This window comes from Sphaeramia orbicularis, chromosome 13, assembly GCF_902148855.1.
Source record: "Sphaeramia orbicularis chromosome 13, fSphaOr1.1, whole genome shotgun sequence".
Classification (NCBI taxonomy): domain Eukaryota; kingdom Metazoa; phylum Chordata; class Actinopteri; order Kurtiformes; family Apogonidae; genus Sphaeramia; species Sphaeramia orbicularis.
The window spans coordinates 14,475,069-14,494,258 of NC_043969.1; the positions used below are offsets into that span (position 1 = coordinate 14,475,069).

At 38.0% G+C, this 19,190-nt stretch overlaps 2 protein-coding genes across 4 annotated transcripts; both read right to left on the minus strand.

Moving 5' to 3' along the window:
• Positions 1-396: 396 nt before the first annotated feature.
• On the minus strand, positions 397-7,284 carry LOC115432195 (CLOCK-interacting pacemaker-like). Of its 3 annotated transcripts, XM_030153067.1 has the most exons (6): positions 7,266-7,282; positions 7,037-7,115; positions 6,661-6,751; positions 4,678-4,860; positions 3,560-3,762; positions 397-2,705 (listed from the first exon to the last, which is right to left on the minus strand). In XM_030153067.1, the coding sequence occupies exons 4-6, from the start codon at positions 4,850-4,852 to the stop codon at positions 1,680-1,682; spliced, it is 1,404 nt and encodes a 467-aa protein (XP_030008927.1). In that variant the 5' UTR covers positions 4,853-4,860; positions 6,661-6,751; positions 7,037-7,115; positions 7,266-7,282; the 3' UTR covers positions 397-1,679. The 3 variants fall into 3 exon arrangements, with proteins under 3 accessions (XP_030008927.1, XP_030008928.1, XP_030008926.1); XM_030153068.1 differs by lacking the exon at positions 7,037-7,115 and having other exon boundaries at positions 7,266-7,284; XM_030153066.1 differs by lacking the exon at positions 7,266-7,282 and having other exon boundaries at positions 7,037-7,254.
• A 5,943-nt stretch (positions 7,285-13,227) lies between these two features.
• Positions 13,228-18,574, minus strand: ccnp (cyclin P). The gene is made up of 9 exons (XM_030152644.1): positions 18,345-18,574; positions 16,406-16,528; positions 16,099-16,195; positions 15,687-15,856; positions 15,425-15,523; positions 15,114-15,269; positions 14,139-14,297; positions 13,860-14,038; positions 13,228-13,734 (listed from the first exon to the last, which is right to left on the minus strand). The coding sequence occupies exons 1-9, from the start codon at positions 18,396-18,398 to the stop codon at positions 13,566-13,568; spliced, it is 1,206 nt and encodes a 401-aa protein (XP_030008504.1). The 5' UTR covers positions 18,399-18,574; the 3' UTR covers positions 13,228-13,565.
• Between the last annotated feature and the right edge of the window lie 616 nt (positions 18,575-19,190).

Here is a 19,190-nt window from a genome sequence, read left to right on the forward strand (position 1 = left end):
ACGCACGCACACATGCAAACACACAAAGGAAAGTGATCACAATACCTCCTGGCGGAGGTAAAAATACAATTAGAAAAGCACTTGGAGAGCACAGACCTCCACTAAGGCAGATCAGTCCCCCCTGATCACCACCAAAATTCAGTCATTTGTTCCTTGTGCCAGTATCAACATTTCTTGAAAATTTCATCAAAATCCATCCATAACTTTTTGAGTTATCTTGCTAACTGACAGACAGACAAACCCCAATGAAAACATAACCTCCTTGGCGTAGGTAATAAAATATTTGCATTTGTTTGTGTCTGTCTGATGCAGTCATACCTTTTGAGACACAAAAAAGATTTTTCTGCAAACAGTAATATTTGAGATTGTGTAAAATTTTAAGGGTGTCCAAAAACATTTTTTTCCACTAATGTATTTTGTGAAATGAACCAAGAGCCTTATAATCAGCCTGATGAGGAATAAGGAGGTAAAGCTGAGTAAAGCTCACTGTGTGATGGCCTTGATGGCAGTGGCATCACTGGACACAATTGCATGATCACCTTCAGCAAACTACTTCAAGTGGTCTAAGAAGAAAGACACTTACTGCGTCTTCTGACCTTGTAAACAGGATGAAGAAAATCTACCCTGTGACATAAGATTTTGTCCAATGACTGGTGTTTTCAGAGGTATGGAGAAGTAAATATGTAATTGTCAGCATTAATTACCAAGTCCCTCAGACATGACACTACTGCTCTACTCCATTTGTCAAAGAAATTTGGCAACTTTCTTAGCTCTGGTATTTTGGCTTCACTTTTTCTCATTGCAGCATGAAATGGCATCTTTTCATCTGGACAGAGAGGAGAGAGCTGCAGAAGAAGGGTGTGCATTAGCAAACTCTGGTCTTTTCCCCCCTGATTTCAGCCTCTTGCAGCTTTAAGGCAGTTCAACCAGCATTTGCATAAAAAGGCTTGACGGCAGTCCAGTGTAGTGCAGTCTGTGATGTGGCTGAGAGTCCACTCCTCAGCTCCCACGTCACAGAAGCTACCAGTTTCTTCAGAAGACAGTCCTTTCTGAGATCCTTTACAGTCAGCTGAGTCTTGAAGGCACTGTCTTTACTTTGGCTGCTGACTCTCATTACTAAACTAAATCAGGTCATAAAAACCTCCACTTGTATCTACCAGTTGGTTTTATTTGTATTTCTCCTGATGTAGTGTGTGATGATCTGACATGACAGCTTCACAGATGGTCCTTGCTGGAGGCGTCATTGGTGCATTCACTTTCACTTCAGTGTAAACCAGTGTCCGCCTTCAGAGGATTTTTTTTTTTCACAATTCCGCAGGTATCTTGGAAGCAGACACCTCTTTTCCCTTGACCGTAGTAGAATGAAATCTATGCTCAAATGTTTAGAGTGATTTAGGCTGAGTACATTTGTAAAGGATCACCTCTTAGGTCTCAAAAACTCAATTCTGTTGACGTGTTTTGAGCAATAAAACAATTTCAAGTGGCATGGCTTTGTACCAAATGTGTCACTATTAATTTTCACTGAGCTACAGAGACATTTAGTTTGATGACTATTTAATAACAAGGGATAACTCATTAACACTTTAAACACTATTACTAGAAAATTTGACCAGTTCTTCTGGTTCTCTATTGGCTAGCCCTGAGTACTCACTCTTCCTTTGAAGGCACTACAGTTTATGCTAACCAGTAGAACTGTCAGGAGGCATAAAGGTAACTTTGTCAGGAGGTTTGTCACTCGACTGAAGCTCACTGCCTTGCTCTGACTGAGACTGCTGTGGTACAGAACTGTTCTCCCTTGTGTTTGTCACTGTGGGAAGGTCACAGCGAGGCATGCCTGAGTTCTCACCCACCGGTGGAACTCTGTCATCTTCAGAAATACTTTCTAGTTTATTGGCTGACTCTGAATGTGTATGTGGTGTCTGTAGAGTTTGCAAGTCACTGAGGTTGGGGTAGCTGCCAGTCTCAGCCATGACCCGGTGTAGATTTTCCCATGCTGTGATACTGTTTGGGTTTGTGCTGGCAGTGTGGCACAGTAGGTCAGAGTGCTGCCGTAGCTGGGCTATGTCCCGCTCCGTTGCGTTGCTCTGGCGTAGCAGCTCCTTAGTTCGCAGTGTGATATCCAGCAAACCTGACTTCTTGAGAACTTCTACTGTGTTACGGAGACAGTGGTGGTGAGTATTGATGACAATGTTTCTGTGAAATCCTCTGGTTGTGGATAAGGAGGGTGTGGATGCAGATGAGGAAGCCTGGCTCGATGAAACATTAGTGGAACTGGAGGAAGTCAGATTATCTGTGGTTGGAGAGAGAGATGGGCCTGGCAGCCCACATGTGCTGACTGCTAATTTGGGTTGCTTATGAATGTGCTGCTCATGCACACTCCTGGTCACAGTTGTATCATCACTCTTGTATTCTGTGCAGACACGTTTACTCATATTCTGGGATTCATCGTTTGATGAGGATTTGTCAGGTGGCTTCTTGCTGGGGTGTGGGGCAATACGAGGGTATGAGTTAAGAATCGGTAGGTAAGTACCACTTATTTTCTTCCCTGTGATGTTGCTTTTATGGGACAAGGGCTTATGGAGTTGAAGTGTGGCAGGCACTAAAGTCGGCGGCCGGACCATTATTACATGGTTGGTACCAGAAACACTGGCCCCTCTGCTTCCACTTGGCCAGAGCAGCTGACCTCGGTTCTGGATGATGTCCGGCTGGTGTGACAGGGAGGGAAATGGAAAGAGATATAACACATTTCTAAAAAAAAAAAAAGGTTCACAAGAAGGCACTTTAAGAAATCAGAACATTGAACAATCATTAGCCTGGAAGATATAACCAATATTTAGCATTTTTAAAGTCGTCAGTGAGGCTGTATTATTTGACAAAAAAGTCATTTTGAAATACGCATTTTCATCAACTCAAAAACTCTGTGAATAGTATTAAATAAAATAACCTTTAAAATGTAGGGATTTTCATTCTGTGTGTTTACACAATACACATCTCTGCTCAGTGTCACAGAACCCAAAATATCATCAATCAGACACAAGATCCTATCTTGCAGCCTCCTGCAGTTATACAGTTGCACAAGCTGAACTGCAGTTGCGGTCACAACTCCTAGTATCGGTGTATTACTTCTTATATGATATCTAGTGTAATTAATTCATCTACAAATGTGTCTCATTGGCTCTGATGGAGTGGCTGCTGTCTTTGTCACTACACTACTGTATTGCACTGAGTAACAGCTTTTTTGCTACTCAATTTTGTGCTGGCAAAAAAAAATTACATTCAATACATTTCATTATTTTTAGTTTTTTGTAGGATTTCACAGAGTTATTTTGTTTTAGTTATATGAATTCTTTGTTAACATTTGGAGAAATGCTACTGAGTACTCCTTGCACATCTTGTCTTAAGATAATGTTCAAAACATTTTAATGAACAATAGACTTAAAGGCATTTAACTATGGTTTGTGCTGCGATTTGTGTTACTCTAAATTGCGACACTAAGATTTTAATTTTTACTGGTAACTGGTCTCCTTGACAGCTGAAATGCTCATGCACCATGTCTTACCTGCTTAAGCACCATGTTCTTTATGATATATAAAGGTTTGAGTTCAGGCCTCACTGGCACCAAGGTAGGATTCTCACGACTATCCTCCCTGAGATTGTTGTTTTGGCCTGACTGTGAAGAAGCTGCACAGTTACTTCCACCAGACTGGCTTTTGTTACCACGCTGGTCCTCCACATCTGTCTGCTGCCAGTCTGAACCAGTGTCTGCAAAAAGGCAAGACATAACAGATAAAAGAAATTAAAAAAAGACTTGAGAAAGACCAGTAGAGGCTCAGCATACAGCTAAATAAACAAACTAAAAAATGTAATTAAAAGGAAGAAAATAAAAAAATTCAACAAAACATAAAGAACATTTCTCCATATGAATATCATCAAACATAAAAGTGAATTAGCTGCATGCATCACAGCACCACGGGGCAACACACCCAGTGAGTCACCACAAAGCTTTCAGTCACAATTAAAACAGACACGTAATCCCATTCACACCACAAGTGAACAGGAGTGGGTATATGTGAGGGTGGTGAAAAGAGAAACAAAAACAAAAACCACAACAGAACAACAACATTTAAAGTGAAAGGAATAAAAGAAAAAAAAATACACAGTAAGCAGAAAATAAAAGAAAACCCACAAAACTTAAAGTAGTTGTTTCTATTAAAAACTGAAGTGGGAGAAAGCAGTCATTTTGACAACAGGTTTTTAACATATTAAGGTAAGATATCACAAGATGCCAGGTTGCATGAATTGTTTTAGCTCATCCCCTGAAGGCATACTTAGTCTTTTCAAAGTAAAACCATCAGGTCACTGAGCCAAACAGAGCCTTTAGGCAGAGTAGCAGACTTCCACTCAGAATTCCTTTCCTGGTTCTCATGCAGGAAAGGGCACTGGCTTTTTTCCTTCTAGTCAAATTTGCATAATTACCAGATACCACATAGACAGACATCGGTGCATTAGGCTGTAAATCAATCTAGCCTAATGCTTCAGAGACAGGGCACTGAACGCTGTATGCTCCAAACCTCATGTACCTCATCCAGTGGCTAACCTGGCTTTGCAGAAATGAATACAGTATAAAACTTAACACACACGAGTGCACGTTGAGCAGGTGTAGAGTGAAACACTCACCAGAGTAGCCAGAGTCTTTTTCTGAGCTACAGTGTGAGCCGCTTCCACTGGAACCATCCGTGGTTTTAGTGTCACATATTGTCAAGAGAGTTGTCTTGTTTCCCTTATCCTTAGCATTTTTGTTGGACGTTGCAGACTGACTGGCCTCACTCAAGCAAGGCTCCTCCTTTGGCATGTCAAACCCTAATAAGAAAATTCATGATTAAATTGCTGCTAAAAACCTGATAGTGTTGTCTTGATAAAGAGACCTGTGACGTATGTATGTAGGAAGGGTAGGTAAGTAGGTGGGTGGGTAGGAGTGTAGATAGATAGATAGATAGATAGATAGATAGATAGATAGATAGATAGATAGATAGATAGATAGATAGATAGATAGATAGATAGATAGATAGATAGATAGATAGATAGATAGATAGATAGATACTTGATGCCCTCACAACTAGGGCTGAACGATATGGACAAAATTTTATATCTCGATACTCATGCCAGATATCTTGATATCGATACGATATGACTACTGGTTCGGTGAAAACCAAGCATTTTTCAGAAAAATACAAACATCATAATACAAAAGAATGTGGAGAGTGCAGTTTTATTTATAAGAACCCACTGCCAGTCATCAACATTAACATAAAGTATGAATAAATTAAATTTGTTGTGACTTCCAGAGCTGTACATACAGGGCAGGTGCGGGGGAAATCTATATAATTTATATTGTTGCTTATCTTTTTTTGCTTGTACTGTTTGTACTGCTGCTGTTGTAACAAACAATTTCCTGCAAAGGATCAATAAAGTATCTATCTATCTATCTATCTATATTAATATCTTGAATGTTCATATCTAGATATCGATACGATAACAATATTTCTTTCAGCCCTACTCACAACTCCCCACAAGTGTATGCACATGGTGTTCCCACATATCTTGTCATCTTCCCCCTGCTGAATGTAGAAAACTTATAAAGAGTCCCAGTCCCACACAAAAAATACTGTTATTTGGTTGCAGTGAGTCTGTGCATTTTAACAAGACACAGATTTGAATAGACAGGCCCCCAAACCACTTCCTCACTTGACTGTATAGTAAAATATCAGCAGACACACCAATGAATATAAAGAGTTAGATATATAAATATGTGACTGAAAAAGGGAACAGCTCTAGGATGTATTTAAGTTGCTAAGTCATATCTGGAATCCAGTGAAGCAGATAGCAGATAAATCCAGAGACACAGGAACAATTAGGGCAGACATCGCTGAATCAGCAATAAACCATTTTACAATTAAATCAAAGTCACTCCTGCCCATATCTTGAAAGTACAAGTAATAACATGAGGAAGTCGAGTAATCTATATAAAAATCACAAAACTGTTCTAACTGATACCCAGGCTATGGGTCTACTATAATAAAACACAAGGCACTGCAGACAAAGTAACAAATGTGGCTCTGTGGTGAAAACAAAGAAAGCTCTGCAGAGAGCTGTGTCTCTGGCTCACAGTCATTATGCTACACAGTGCCAACATCACACCGAAATTTACCCTGTGTTAAAATGTGCATTATCTCAAACTGATTCAGGTTATTTATTTTTTAAAAAACAATTATTATTATTTTTCACATCACCGGTCAGGTTGCTCTTTAGATATATTTGGAGTCACTGGGTTCCGTGAAGGCAGCACACTCAGCTAAAACAGCAGCGCCTGTCCTCCCCCTCCTTCCTCTGCTTTTATTATGTAACATTCAACTTTGAGTCCTGCCCTCCTCACAACACTTCCTCTCACAGTGGTCGTAAACACATTATAACACATTACAAATTCTAATCAAAGTGAATTAAAGAGGACACTAATGGTCAGCAACAGGCCAAGAAGTCTAATAAAAAAAGGTGAAATCCCACAAAATAAAAGCACCAAGTAAAAGAGGAGCAGGCATTGAAATACTATGCATTTCATGGTCAGTAGATGCAGCAGTTCGTCTGTTTACAGGGAAAACTTACCTCTAAATTTACAACTGCCAGTTACTTCCAATTCACCTCAGATGTCCTCTTCGCGCTTAGTTTTAAAGCGGCATGCATGCCCTAAAATAACCTATAAAGCCATATTGAAAAAAAAAATAAAAAAAAATCAGACGATACAAGAAAACAGATTCATTTTCCTCTTTGTCAAATACACCGCAGGTCTAAGAGTGACAACGGGATGAGATTTTGGCACTGTCAAATCTTTCCGAATACGCAACACCACTTCCGGTTAAAAAACAAAAGCATTAAACAAAGTGTCACAAAAACCGCTAACATACTACAATTACAAAACATCGACATTACCGCAACAAATTCAGAATAATCTCGATTTTTGCTTTGCTAATTCCGTGCTCACCTTATTTGCTGTGATGAGAGTCAACCGCCAGACCTTTATTGTGAAATCCCGGTGAAATATTGCAGCTAGCTTGACGCCTCTATTTAACGCGACGACAACACGTTGAATTATTAAAATGTTGTAACAGACAATGCATCGATATACTGCTCGATATGGCAATGGCGTGGGGGTAAATTTCCCCACCGATGATACAAAAACACGGGATATGGAAGAGAAATGTCCGCGTTACCTTAAATGAACCCACGGGCCCACAGTCGGAGTCGGACCTCCTTTAACCAGACACAATAATGTGAACCTTCTGCGAGAACTCAAATCTGATTGGTCCTCCAGGAACTACGAAGGCCAATCACAGACGACTGCACGTGTATCGGCGCGCGTGGGAGGGGGTAGTGAATGGGAAAGGAGCAGCCTGATAACAAAAGGACTCTCACTGAGATACCCCAGATAGCAACTGTTTTAGCAGTATCATGGCATACATTTGACATTTTTGGCTTTCTTTTGGCATTATGAAAACCTTTAGGCTTAACTGTGGTATGATTAAGGTTATCCATAATAGATATGGAGGCACCAGCAATATATGGCTGAGTTATGGCATATGTGTGGTTAACCAAAAGAGTGGGATCAAGTATAGGGATGGTATGGCATGTTTATGGTAAGCCAGAAGATTGTAGTGATGGGACTTTTGGCTCTTTGAGGGGAGCCGTTCACTGAAAAGAGCTGTTCAAAAGACTGACTCTTTAGTGGTTTTTGCATTATTTTGAAACACCAATGTTTTCATGGCTAAATACAGGGGTTGGAAAAAATAATGGAAACACCTTAAAAAATCAACAAAATATAATTTAATATGGTGTAGGTCCGCCTTTTGCGGCAATTACAGCCTCAGTTCTCTGAGGTATTGATTCATACAACTTGTGAATTGTTTCCAAAGGAATTTTAAGCCATTCTTCAGTTAGAATACCCTCCAACTCTTTTAGAGACGATGGCTGTGGAAATCGACGTCTTACTTGAATCTCTAAAACTGACCATAAATGCTCAATAATGTTGAGGTCTGGGGACTGTGACGGCCATACGAGATGCTCAACTTCATTAGAATGTTCCTCATGCCATTCTTTAACAATTCTAGCTGTATGGATTGGGGCATTATCATCTTGAGGTGAAGGTGTTTCCATTATTTTGTCCAACCCCTGTAGGTTACATGTGATGATTGACATTACATTTTAAAAGTGTTTAATTAAAGTGTAAATATTATCTTACCGTAAAAAAGTTTGTTTGTTGTTCATTCGCATGTATACAAGACATTAAAAACACAATAACAGTAAAAGACATGCCGGGGAAGCCAAAGACCAAAGTGGTTTATCGTGGGCCTCCCCAAAGACTTGAAATAAAAAAAAGCATTTGCAGTGTCTAATATGATATACAATCATAAATAAACAAAATGAACCCTTTCATGCATAGTGGTCACTCCAGTGGACAGTTATTCTACAGCTGTTCTCTTGTATATTCATGGGTTTTGTTGTTTTTGTTCCATATCAGTCAACACAGTGGACACTTTTGCACCATCCCATAATAATACACTGATATTCATACCATTACTGTAACTTTGCTGTTCTTGATAAACCTGATCTGCAGTAACATGTTTGAGTGTAAGTCAATTGCTAATAAAAATTGGTAATATGATAAAATGTGAGAAAACATCAGATTAGCTGTGTTAAAAATGTTTTGATTTTATAGTTTTCACACAGTATATTACTTTCTGATGTTGCATTTTTTGCTTCAAAAATTAAACACACGGTGTCCGGCGGAGTGGACATTTTTGGAACTCCATGAAAAATTACAAAGGTAGACTTGTTTATTTGTTGTTTTAACCCCCCCCAAAAAATCAATAAAAAAAAATTCATTTCAAGGAAAAAAAAACTGACTCAAAGAAAAAAAGCATTCAAATGCAATTTTTTGGATCTTAAATATTTTTTGCATTCGTCATATTTTGTTATTTTAATTATATTTCTGATTATTTTATTGAATATTTTTCCAGTTAAATCACCCAAACTTGCTTTATTTGACTTTGTTTTCTAGTAGTGGAATGAATCACAGTACATTTACTATGCTACAAGTACAAACCAAAAACAAATATTTTCAATCAAAAAAAAAACAAAAACTGTCAATCAAAGAAAAAAGTGTTCAAATGCAATTTTTTGGATCTTACATTTTTTTTTGCATTCAACACTTTTTTTTTATTGAGAATATTTTTTATGGTTAGAGCAATAAAGAAACAAATCTACCTTCATTAAAAAATTGGTTCAATAACAAAAATTCAATCACACGGTTTTTTCATGCCTAAAGAGGAATTAAAACACTCAGAAAAATAATCTGGACTAAGGTTCTCATAATTTATGCTTGAAAGGGTTAATTAAAAGAAGGAAATAAGTAAAAAACAACAACAAACAAAACTAAACTAAATACATTGTAAGCAGTGCACGTAGAAATAAATAAGAATCGACAAAACTATGAAACGAAATTCAGAATGAAACTAATAAGTTATCTAACTAAGAAAAATGATAAATGAATCAAGAAGAACAAACAGATGAGGTGAAAGTAGTGCTTGGATGTTCTATGAAATCCAGTTATAAGAGTTTTTTGAATGTGGGTAAGAGCACACAGGTTTGCTGTGACTGGGTTAAATTGTTCCATATGATGGGGCCCATATACAGTATTGTAAATTGTTTCTGATTGAATTTGGTCGTAATTGGTCTTAGTAGATTCCGCTGTCTTGTACTATGGTGATGAATGTCTGAGTTGAACCGGAAGAAGCCTTCGTATTGATCAGGTAAACATGAACTGTTATTAACAATTTTATGGACAAATAAGGCAATCTGAAATTTGTTGATATCATACACAGTCATAACTTTTAAGTGGTGAAACAGAAAAAGTAGCAGCTGTAAAAGTAGCATTGGCTGCGATTCTGACAAAGCGCTTTTATAGTTGATAGAGTGGTTTGATAGATGTTGTGTATGTACTAGCCCAGATAATATTGCAATATGTTAAATAAGGATATGTCAAACTGTAGTAAAGGGTCATAAATATGTTTGTAATATAGTTTATTAAAATGTGTGGGCTAAATACATGACATGAGAGGTGACATTAGGCAAATGCTGGAATTTGACAAAAAACATCACAGTACATTATGTGGACTAGTCTGTAGCCTAAAAATGAAGAAGAAAATAAAACATTTTCTTATGAAATAACATTTTATTCTCCTCAAAACAAGAACCATAAATGTGTGTAAACATATGGAAAAAATTACACAAAACACAACAATGATTAATCACTGTTATTAATAAAAAAAAAAAAGAAAAAGAATGGCTCATTACAAAGACTCGGTTCCCATCATTCATTTCAAAGAGCTGTTCAAAAGATTCGATTCGTTCATGAATGTCACATCACTAGAAGACTGACTAAAGAGCGACAACATCTTATTCCATATATAGATGTGTTTTGGTTGTGTTTGGGCATATTTCTGTAAAGCCAAAACACTGCGCAAAGAGCAGGAATTTCTACCCAGAAGAAAACCCCACTTCATTTTAAAAGCATGATCAGCACAAATTTTGGGTGAATTTTGGCTTCCTTTTGGCCTCTCTTTGGGTCAGTTTTGGCTACTTTTTGCCAGGATTACGGGTATTTGGGGCTTTTCTGGAACAATTATGGCTATATTTTGGAAGTCCACTATTAGTTTTGGGTGAATTTTGGCTTCCTTCTGGTTTGATTTTGGCTTGCCTACTTTGGGCCATTCATACATCCGCCCAGAACTTTGCCAAAATGGCATGCCAGTTTTGGGCCACATTTAAGCCATAATGATTTTGCTATCTGGGATAGATCTGTGAAGCCCGAGGGAATAGGTGGTAGCAACAAAATTCACATACGAAACTACATGAGGTCGTTTTCTCTTTTACTTAACTTGTTATCCGCAGCTGACCTCATATTTGGACATGTTTAGCAAGGATGAAACTGTGCCCAGGCTGCAGGCTGGATGAGTCTGAAGTACACTGGTCTACAATGTTTTAAAAATTATTAGCCTCAGAGATGAAATGTGCGAAATCTTACATACTTTAATAAGATGAACTGGAAAACACATGACAAAACTGCTGGTTTGCTGATGTTTTCAAAGTATATGATGAAGTGGGCTATTATTAGGCTTACATATTGGTCTGTGTACAGTGATGGAAAAAAAAGGTTTTTGGACACCCCATGCATTTGTGACATATACATTGAGAATCAGTCTCAAGTTATTGAACTCTGCCAAATATTGTTACATTCTCCAAACGCATACGCTCCCTCCCTTCTGTAGTTGCTCTGTTCCATCGAGGTCAAAGGTGGATGTTTCAGCAAGATACCCGATACAAAGAGACCCTTTGAAATATATCAGGGCATGAAATGTTGAAACTGTCAAAAATTCAGATTTTTTCTTATCAAAAACAAACAAAAAATATGTGTGTGTATGTATATATATATATATATATATATATATATATATATATATATATGTATAAGAAGGAGAGAGAGAGAGAGAGAGAGAGAGAGACAATATTTGTATTTCCTTGTGTCTGATGCAGCCACACCTTTTGAAAGACAAAAAAAATACTTTTCTGCAAATACTTCATGAAATTTGAGTGCCAAATTTTAAGAGTGCCTGAAAGCATTTATCCACTTACTGTACATTTATACAATAGATTTATAAACCTTCCATTAGAATGAACATGAAAAGTGAATGTATTGTAATGTGCAGACAGTGTTCTGAAGTATATTTAGTAGCTTTGACACAAACATTCTTGCTGTTTAAAATGGTAAATGGACTGAACTTGTATAGCGAATTTTATACACCTTCATGGTGCCCAAAGCACTTTACAATTCCTCACATTCACCCATTCTCTCACACACACTCATATACTAGCGGGCAGCTGCTGCCATGCAAGGTGCTCCCCTACTGGGAGCAATTTAGGGTTCAGTGTCTTGCCCAAGGACACTTTGACATGTGGACAGTTGGAGCCAGGATTTGAACCGCCAACCCTTTGGTCATTGGATGACCCACTCTACCAACTGAGCCACAGCCACCCTAAAACCATTCTTTCAGAAATTGTCAGAATTTCATATTTTTCATATTGTGGAAACTACAGTCAACCAGCATTTTTTTTTTTTCTTAATTTTTCAACATCTTTATTCTTCACTCATTGCTTATGGACCAGTGATATCAGAACTCAATTTATGACAAGAATGAAAGCACAGTTTCACAGGTGTTCTGCACTGTTGCATGACTCAAGTATTGGTGTGCTTTAATGTTTAACAAGCTAGAACTAGTTTTGTACCAATTTTTGTTCGATACATCTAACTTTTAAGTGATTTATCACCATTTATTTGAATATTATTCTCTGAGATTTGCATGTTTCAGTGAAAATCAGGTATTATCCTACATTTAAGTTGCTGATCATGGAGATGTTGATGAAAAGCTCAGTAAATTCAAACATATCAAAATAGAGAAAGCTGAAAAAACGTGACTTATTCAGCAAAATAGAATTGACTGGACATAAAAATCCATAAGCATTGTCATTTGTCAGACTGTACGGGTCTAATTGGTGAATCATCGCTGCAGAAGATGGTGTTTCCACATTCACTACAGCCTCTTGTCCAAATGGGTTATAAGATTAAGTTCACTGCTGATACATTTTCCTGACTAAACTGACACTTCTAACATTGAACAATTCAAAGCAGCGCTTTAATGCAGCTATTGGGGGAAAAAAAACAAAAAAAACCAAACATTTGACAAAACAGAACTGATGTGGTTTGACGGTTTGTCTTAAACAGAGGTGTAATGGAAACTATTAGCCGATGTAGCATGTCAAGACAGTTATTTTGACCAAAGGAGTCTTGTTTTAAAAACTTGACAGTACAGATGTGAACAATGAGCTTCATATTTTATTCTGTGTTTGGAAGCTTAATTTTTTGGTAATGGGTGAGCACATCTTACCCCTGCTGTTGATAGTTCACATCAACACTAAAACCAATATGAGCAGCAATGCAGTTGGAGGTCAGACTCATATTGAAAGTTAAACCCAAGCGTTATGTCTGAACACCAACATTCAAGCCACACATTTGTTCAAAAAACAGTGGAACGCTGTATGCTGCAGCAGACACTTTATTTTAACATTAAAACATCTCACATAATTTTATAAACAGCCCACATCCTCTGAACATAACAAGGACACATTGGTACAATTGTAATCTCTATATCAGCTGCAAGATAAGAGCCTTAAATTGGGGTGCCATTAAGCAGGCTAAGCCACTTGTAGTTTACATGCATTTCTTCAATGATCAATGTTTTGCATCAAATCTTTCATATTTCTGCCTCCCACTTCCATTGTAACTACCTGGATCTGTAGTCAGTATATAGCACTAGACTACATAGAAATCAAGTCCTTAAATGATACAGAGTTGAATCAGTATCCTGAGGCTTTGTTGGTTTTCATTCTGTGGCCTTGTATCAGCTCCATACATCCAGCACACCAGTGGCGATGTTGAGAGCGGGATGTCTGCTGACGTGCATTGTCTCAGGGGAGGAGAATTTAATAAAAGTAGCACAAGTATCCTGGGTTTGGGCCTTTGCTGCTGCACTGGCCAGAATGCGCATGATACTCAGCAAGACCATCTCACTGAAACAAAGCATGGAGGACGACTCTGTTAAACTAGAAGATAAGACTCTGCGGGTCTAAAGGCAAGAACCATTTAAAAGTAACCAAATAATCAGACTAATTTCACTGTGACCTGATACACACACCTGCCAATATGGATGCTGAAAGCTAAACACCAAGCAGCCTCTCCCTCTGGGGTTGGGGGTTCCTGGAGGACTTGGCGAGCCAGGCAGAGAGCTGCTCCTGCCAGCTGTGAAGGCAGGAAAACCACACACTGACCCTCAAAGAGAGACAGCTCCAGCAGATAACGACCCATCCACACCACCTAGGAGCACAGGTGACGATCCTTCAGACTTCAAAATATTGCTGCAATTACAAAGTTATTGAAATGTTCTGAAGTGCGTAGTACAACTAGTAAAATCCACCTTATCACTGCAGCGAGCGATCGAAGCAAAGAGGAGGAGGAAATGCAACGGGGGACAGTAAGACAGATCAAACTTTAGCACAGACAAAACTTTGCGCTCCATCCGAAGCAGCTGATGTTTAGTGTACGTATGGTCCATCAAGGAGCAGAGCTCAGAGACCTGACACAAGCAGTGGAAGAGAAAGAGGATATTTTATCTCCTGCTTATTTACACAATGGGACTATAAACTCTGCAAACATTTTAAGAATAAAATAGGACCAAGGGTTCTGTAGTCAAACAGCATATTTAAAGACATTGACATTCATTTGACCTTTCAAGGTCACGGCACCAAATGAAAGCTCATATGCCACTTCTTATCTTTTTGCCAATGCAATTATATCAATATCTTCAACTGTTTTGAAGTTATAGCACTTTGAAAGTTTCCCCATTATAAACAATGCAGATTTAAAAAATAAATAAATAAATAAATAAATAAATAAATATTTCTTTCTTTCTTTCTTTCTTTCTTTCTTGCTTTCTTGCTTTCTTTCTTGCTTTCTTTCTTGCTTTCTTTCTTGCTTTCTTTCTTGCTTTCTTTCTTGCTTTCTTTCTTGCTTTATTTATTTATTTATTCCAAAAATCAACATTTCTTAATTCTTTGAACAAACTTGTTAGACCTAGCCCCAAAAAACCTCTGTTATGAATCCCAGTTGAGTCTGGCTGACTGTTTTGGAGAAGATTCTTGAAAAACTGTTTATGGACGGACAACAACTGATACCAATAGTCCATCAGGCCTTTTGGGCCATTGGACCAAAAAACCCTACAAACAAAAGCACCCAAATTAGAATGTTATTTCCCCATTACAATTTATAGGCCTTTTTGTCAGACATTTTTGGGTCTGTCCAAACAAGAGGATTAGTAATCTTAACCCAAGCAGTGGCTTTCCTATTGTGCTGTCAAAATGTCAGTGAAAATTGGCCTGTTTAGGAAGGTTACCTCAGGGAGAAGACACTCTTCCTTTTTTGCAGCAATGAAAAGGCAAACTATGCCAAGGAGCTGCAGGTTGGCTGTGGTCACCTTAACCTGGCGCAGGGAGCGGTTGAGCAGGTGTATAGCCAGATATAGGGTCTCATCCTGGAAATGCATCATTTCCTATTGGAGTGTGTTTTAGTCACATGTTATTCATTTGAGAGGCTAGGCAACTTAAGACATCAAGACAAACTCAGCATGCCACATGTTGTGTTTAACAGGCTTGAAACAATCAAATTGAATATTATGATGGTTAGGTTATGCAGTAAAGAACATACATGAACTTGAATGAGCCAGTCTACCAGGATCGCACGAGTGGCATCAGTAAAGTGCTGGGGCAAGTCAGCATTGGAGAGAGTGTGATGTTTTTGACTTTCCTGCAGGGTGAGGAAAATAGTGTAAACAGATCCAGTCATTTGTAAAAAATGTTGCCATTTTCAGTGCACTCAGGTACCAAGCACTGTTTGCTGATCGATAAGATGCAGTTAAAAAAAAAAAAAAAAAAAAAAAAAAAGAAGTGCCATGTCCTGGACGCCTCACCATCATATCCAAGAACAGTTCCCAGGCGTACGTATGGTCGAATATGAGGTCCAGTTTCTCCAAGGCCATCTCCACTTCTCGTCGCAGCAGACTGGGCACCAGTGCCTGAAGGCTGTGAAGCCCCTGCAGCCCATGAGGGTAAAGAAACACAGACTCCTCCATGCACCCATCTGCTCCACAGAAAGGAGGAGAGGACAACATAAGCGGTGACACACAAGCAGCTTGTTTTTCAGCCATCATTTCCACAACGTGAGAAATTAGATTTTTTTTGCTGCACAAGTCTACATGCATATAGAGCTGATAATAACACTTTACAGCTGCAGGCGTTTTAAAACCTTTACTCAACAATGTAGAACTTGTGGCACATTCAGGACAACTGCTGAAGGGTCAGTGTGTAAAAAAGCTCAGATACCTCTAATATTAATTAGACTTTCAGATGAGCATGTCAGACTGTCTTCATGGAACTCCATGAAGATACTTTCACTTGTCTGTGTGAACATCCTCCTGTCCTGTAGGCAGACAATGAAAGCAGTATTGTACTAATGCAGCATACAAAACACATGCTCTTTAACATCTATTGTGAATAAAAATTATTTCTAGCACAGTAGGATTAGAGCAACATCTGCACATCTGACAGTATTCCTTAAAACCGCCCAAAACAAAAACCAAGACAAGCTCTATGCTGTGGCACTGGTGCTTAAGCAGGACCATATGCATACCCATCTGCGCTCTGGTTCCATTTTGATGAGGGCCATCCTGGACTCATCTACTACACTCTGCCAGCACTCTTTAGGTCCACAGGCATTAGCCCAAGATTTTAAGGGGGCTCGCCTCTCATCCACCTGAAGAGAAGATAAGGTCTTTGCATTGTTACTGCTGCCATCCTGGACACTTCAACCCTTTCATGCATACTGGTCACTACAGTGGACAGCTATTCTACAGCTGTTCTCTTGTATATTCATGGATTTATTTATTTATTTTACACACACATATCTTTATAAAAGTTTTAAGACAATACATATCTTTTCTGACATGAATTGGTAACATTATGTAAATCTCTCCTGAGCATAAACCCTGAGAATCACAAGCCCTCCCCATAGTTTTCACACAGTTTATCAGTAAATACATGTTTCTGTGAGTCAAAAATGAAATGTGTGGTGTCCAGCTGAGTGGACATTTTTGCAACTTCATGAAAAATAGGTTCATAAGAATTTTTCTATATATATTTATTTATTTTTCAGAAGAGAATTTTCAATCACGTTGTTTTCATGCCTAAAGAGGAATAAAAACACGAAAAAAATTTGATTAAGGTTCTCATAATTCGTACATGAAAGGGTTAAAATGCTACAAAGGCTTCAAGCTGGTAGTGCAGTGAGAACAGAACAGATTGGTAAAACAGCTTTTTGATATGCTGCTTTATTATGGAATAATTTACAAGGGAACTTGAAAGTGTAGGAACTCATTATTTTGGGGGGAAACTAAAGTCCATTTTTAAGGACTTGGTAAATGGGATTCTAAAGTTGTACTGATATTGTGCCTGAATTAGTCTATTATCAGTCCTTCTATGTTTTACTAGGCATTGTATTTATAGTGTATGAAAGTTGTTTATTGTGTCTTGACTTGTTTTCCATCTGTGTTGCTCTTGTTCAGTTGACTGTTGGGAAGAGACTTTTTAACCCTTTCATGCATAGTGGTCACTACAGTGGACAGTTCTTCTCCAGCTGTTCTCTTGTATATTCATGGATTTTGTTGTTTTAGTTCCATATCAGCCAACACAGTTGACACTTATGCATCATCTCATACACTGACATTCATACCATTACTGCAACTTTGCCGTTCTAGATAAACCTGATCTGCGTTAACATGTTTGAGCGCAAAAAAAATGCAAATTGTTATTAGATTATAATTAACAGGTTTTTTTGTTGGTGCATTTTTTAAAAAAATTTTTGTATACTATTTCTATAAAGTAAGTAATAACTACTGTAGTATTAGAGTATATTAAAATGTGAGAAAACATCAGATTAGCAGTATTAAAATATTTCTGTTTAATAGTTTTTACACAGTATATCAGAAAATACATGTTTTATTGCTTCTAAAATTAAACACATGGTGTCCAGCTGAGTGGACATTTTTGTAACTCCATGAAAAATAGGTTGATAAAAAAAACAAACAAACAAAACAAAACACAATCACATATTGGATTTTTTTCCCATGCCTAAAGAGGAATAAAAACACTAAGGAAAAAAAAATCTTGATTAACGTTCTCATATGAAAGGGTTAAACTCGATGAGGATTTTGCGTCGTTAAGTAAAGGATCTACTATAAAACCTGTAGTAGTATAGAATCAGGAGGCCAGTTCCAACCCTCTAATCAGAGACTCCAAGACACCTGGTCTTTCAGGTGATGATAATTACAAGCCTTGAAGCTTGAACACCAAAACAACAGTATTTACAGCCTTTAATGGAACAAAAATTGAAAGCCAGCGTCAATAATGGTGCCCAGCTTTGGTGCTTATTTCTACTCGAGATGGTTGAATGAATACTCTAAGTACACACAGTCATTCAAAGTAAGCCGTGCATTTAAAAACAGAACTTTACATGTGGTTGTAACCTCCTCACTTCTCCTCAGTGTTTCTCTGAATGCTTTGGTCGCTCTCACCTTGTTGTGTAAGTCCAGCAGAGGCTTGGAGTCGCAGAACCCAGTCCTGGCCATGACCACAGCCGTGTACCGAGCTCCCCTGCCTGGCCGCTGCAGCTACTTACCCACGGGTGACGGTGGAAAACCGGAGCTTTGAACGCAGCCATACTCTGACGCCGGCTCCATTTAAAGACAGGTGGGCCAGCTGATTGGAGTGGGCCACCTGGGGCACGAGCCGGTGGAGCTGCACTTCCGGTCTCCGCGAGAAACAAGAAGTGTGCACTGTAGTCGCTTTTTTTTTTTTTTTATAAATCATTCTATTAATATATTTATAATTAGATTTTTAAAAACATTTTTCTTAGAATTTTGAATGCCTTTGAGATAGTTTCCCAGTTACATAAAATATTGAAAATGGAGGTACTCAGTTACATCATTGTAGACACATAGTACATTTTAATACTTTTCAGTTATTTTCTAAATCTACCATATATGTCCTATGTACTTCTAATTCATGTAATTTCAAGTGCTTAAAACTTTTGCACCTTCTCCAATTTGACTAAAATTATACTTGCATTTCTACTTTTATTAATGTGAAGATTTAAAAAAAAAAAAAAAAAAAAAAATCCTTTTTTTTTGTCCCTATACGGGGGGGCTGAAAAGTTCCTAGCCTGACTTAGAAGGAATTATTCCACAGCAATGAAACTTGGCATACATTAACCCTTTCATGCACAAATTATGAGAACCTTAATCAAAATTTTTTCCTGAGTGTTTTTATTCCTCTTTAGGCATGAAAAAAAAACAAAAAAAACAATGCAATTGAAAAATTTCTTCTGAAAAATAAGTAATAAATAAATACATAAATAAAAA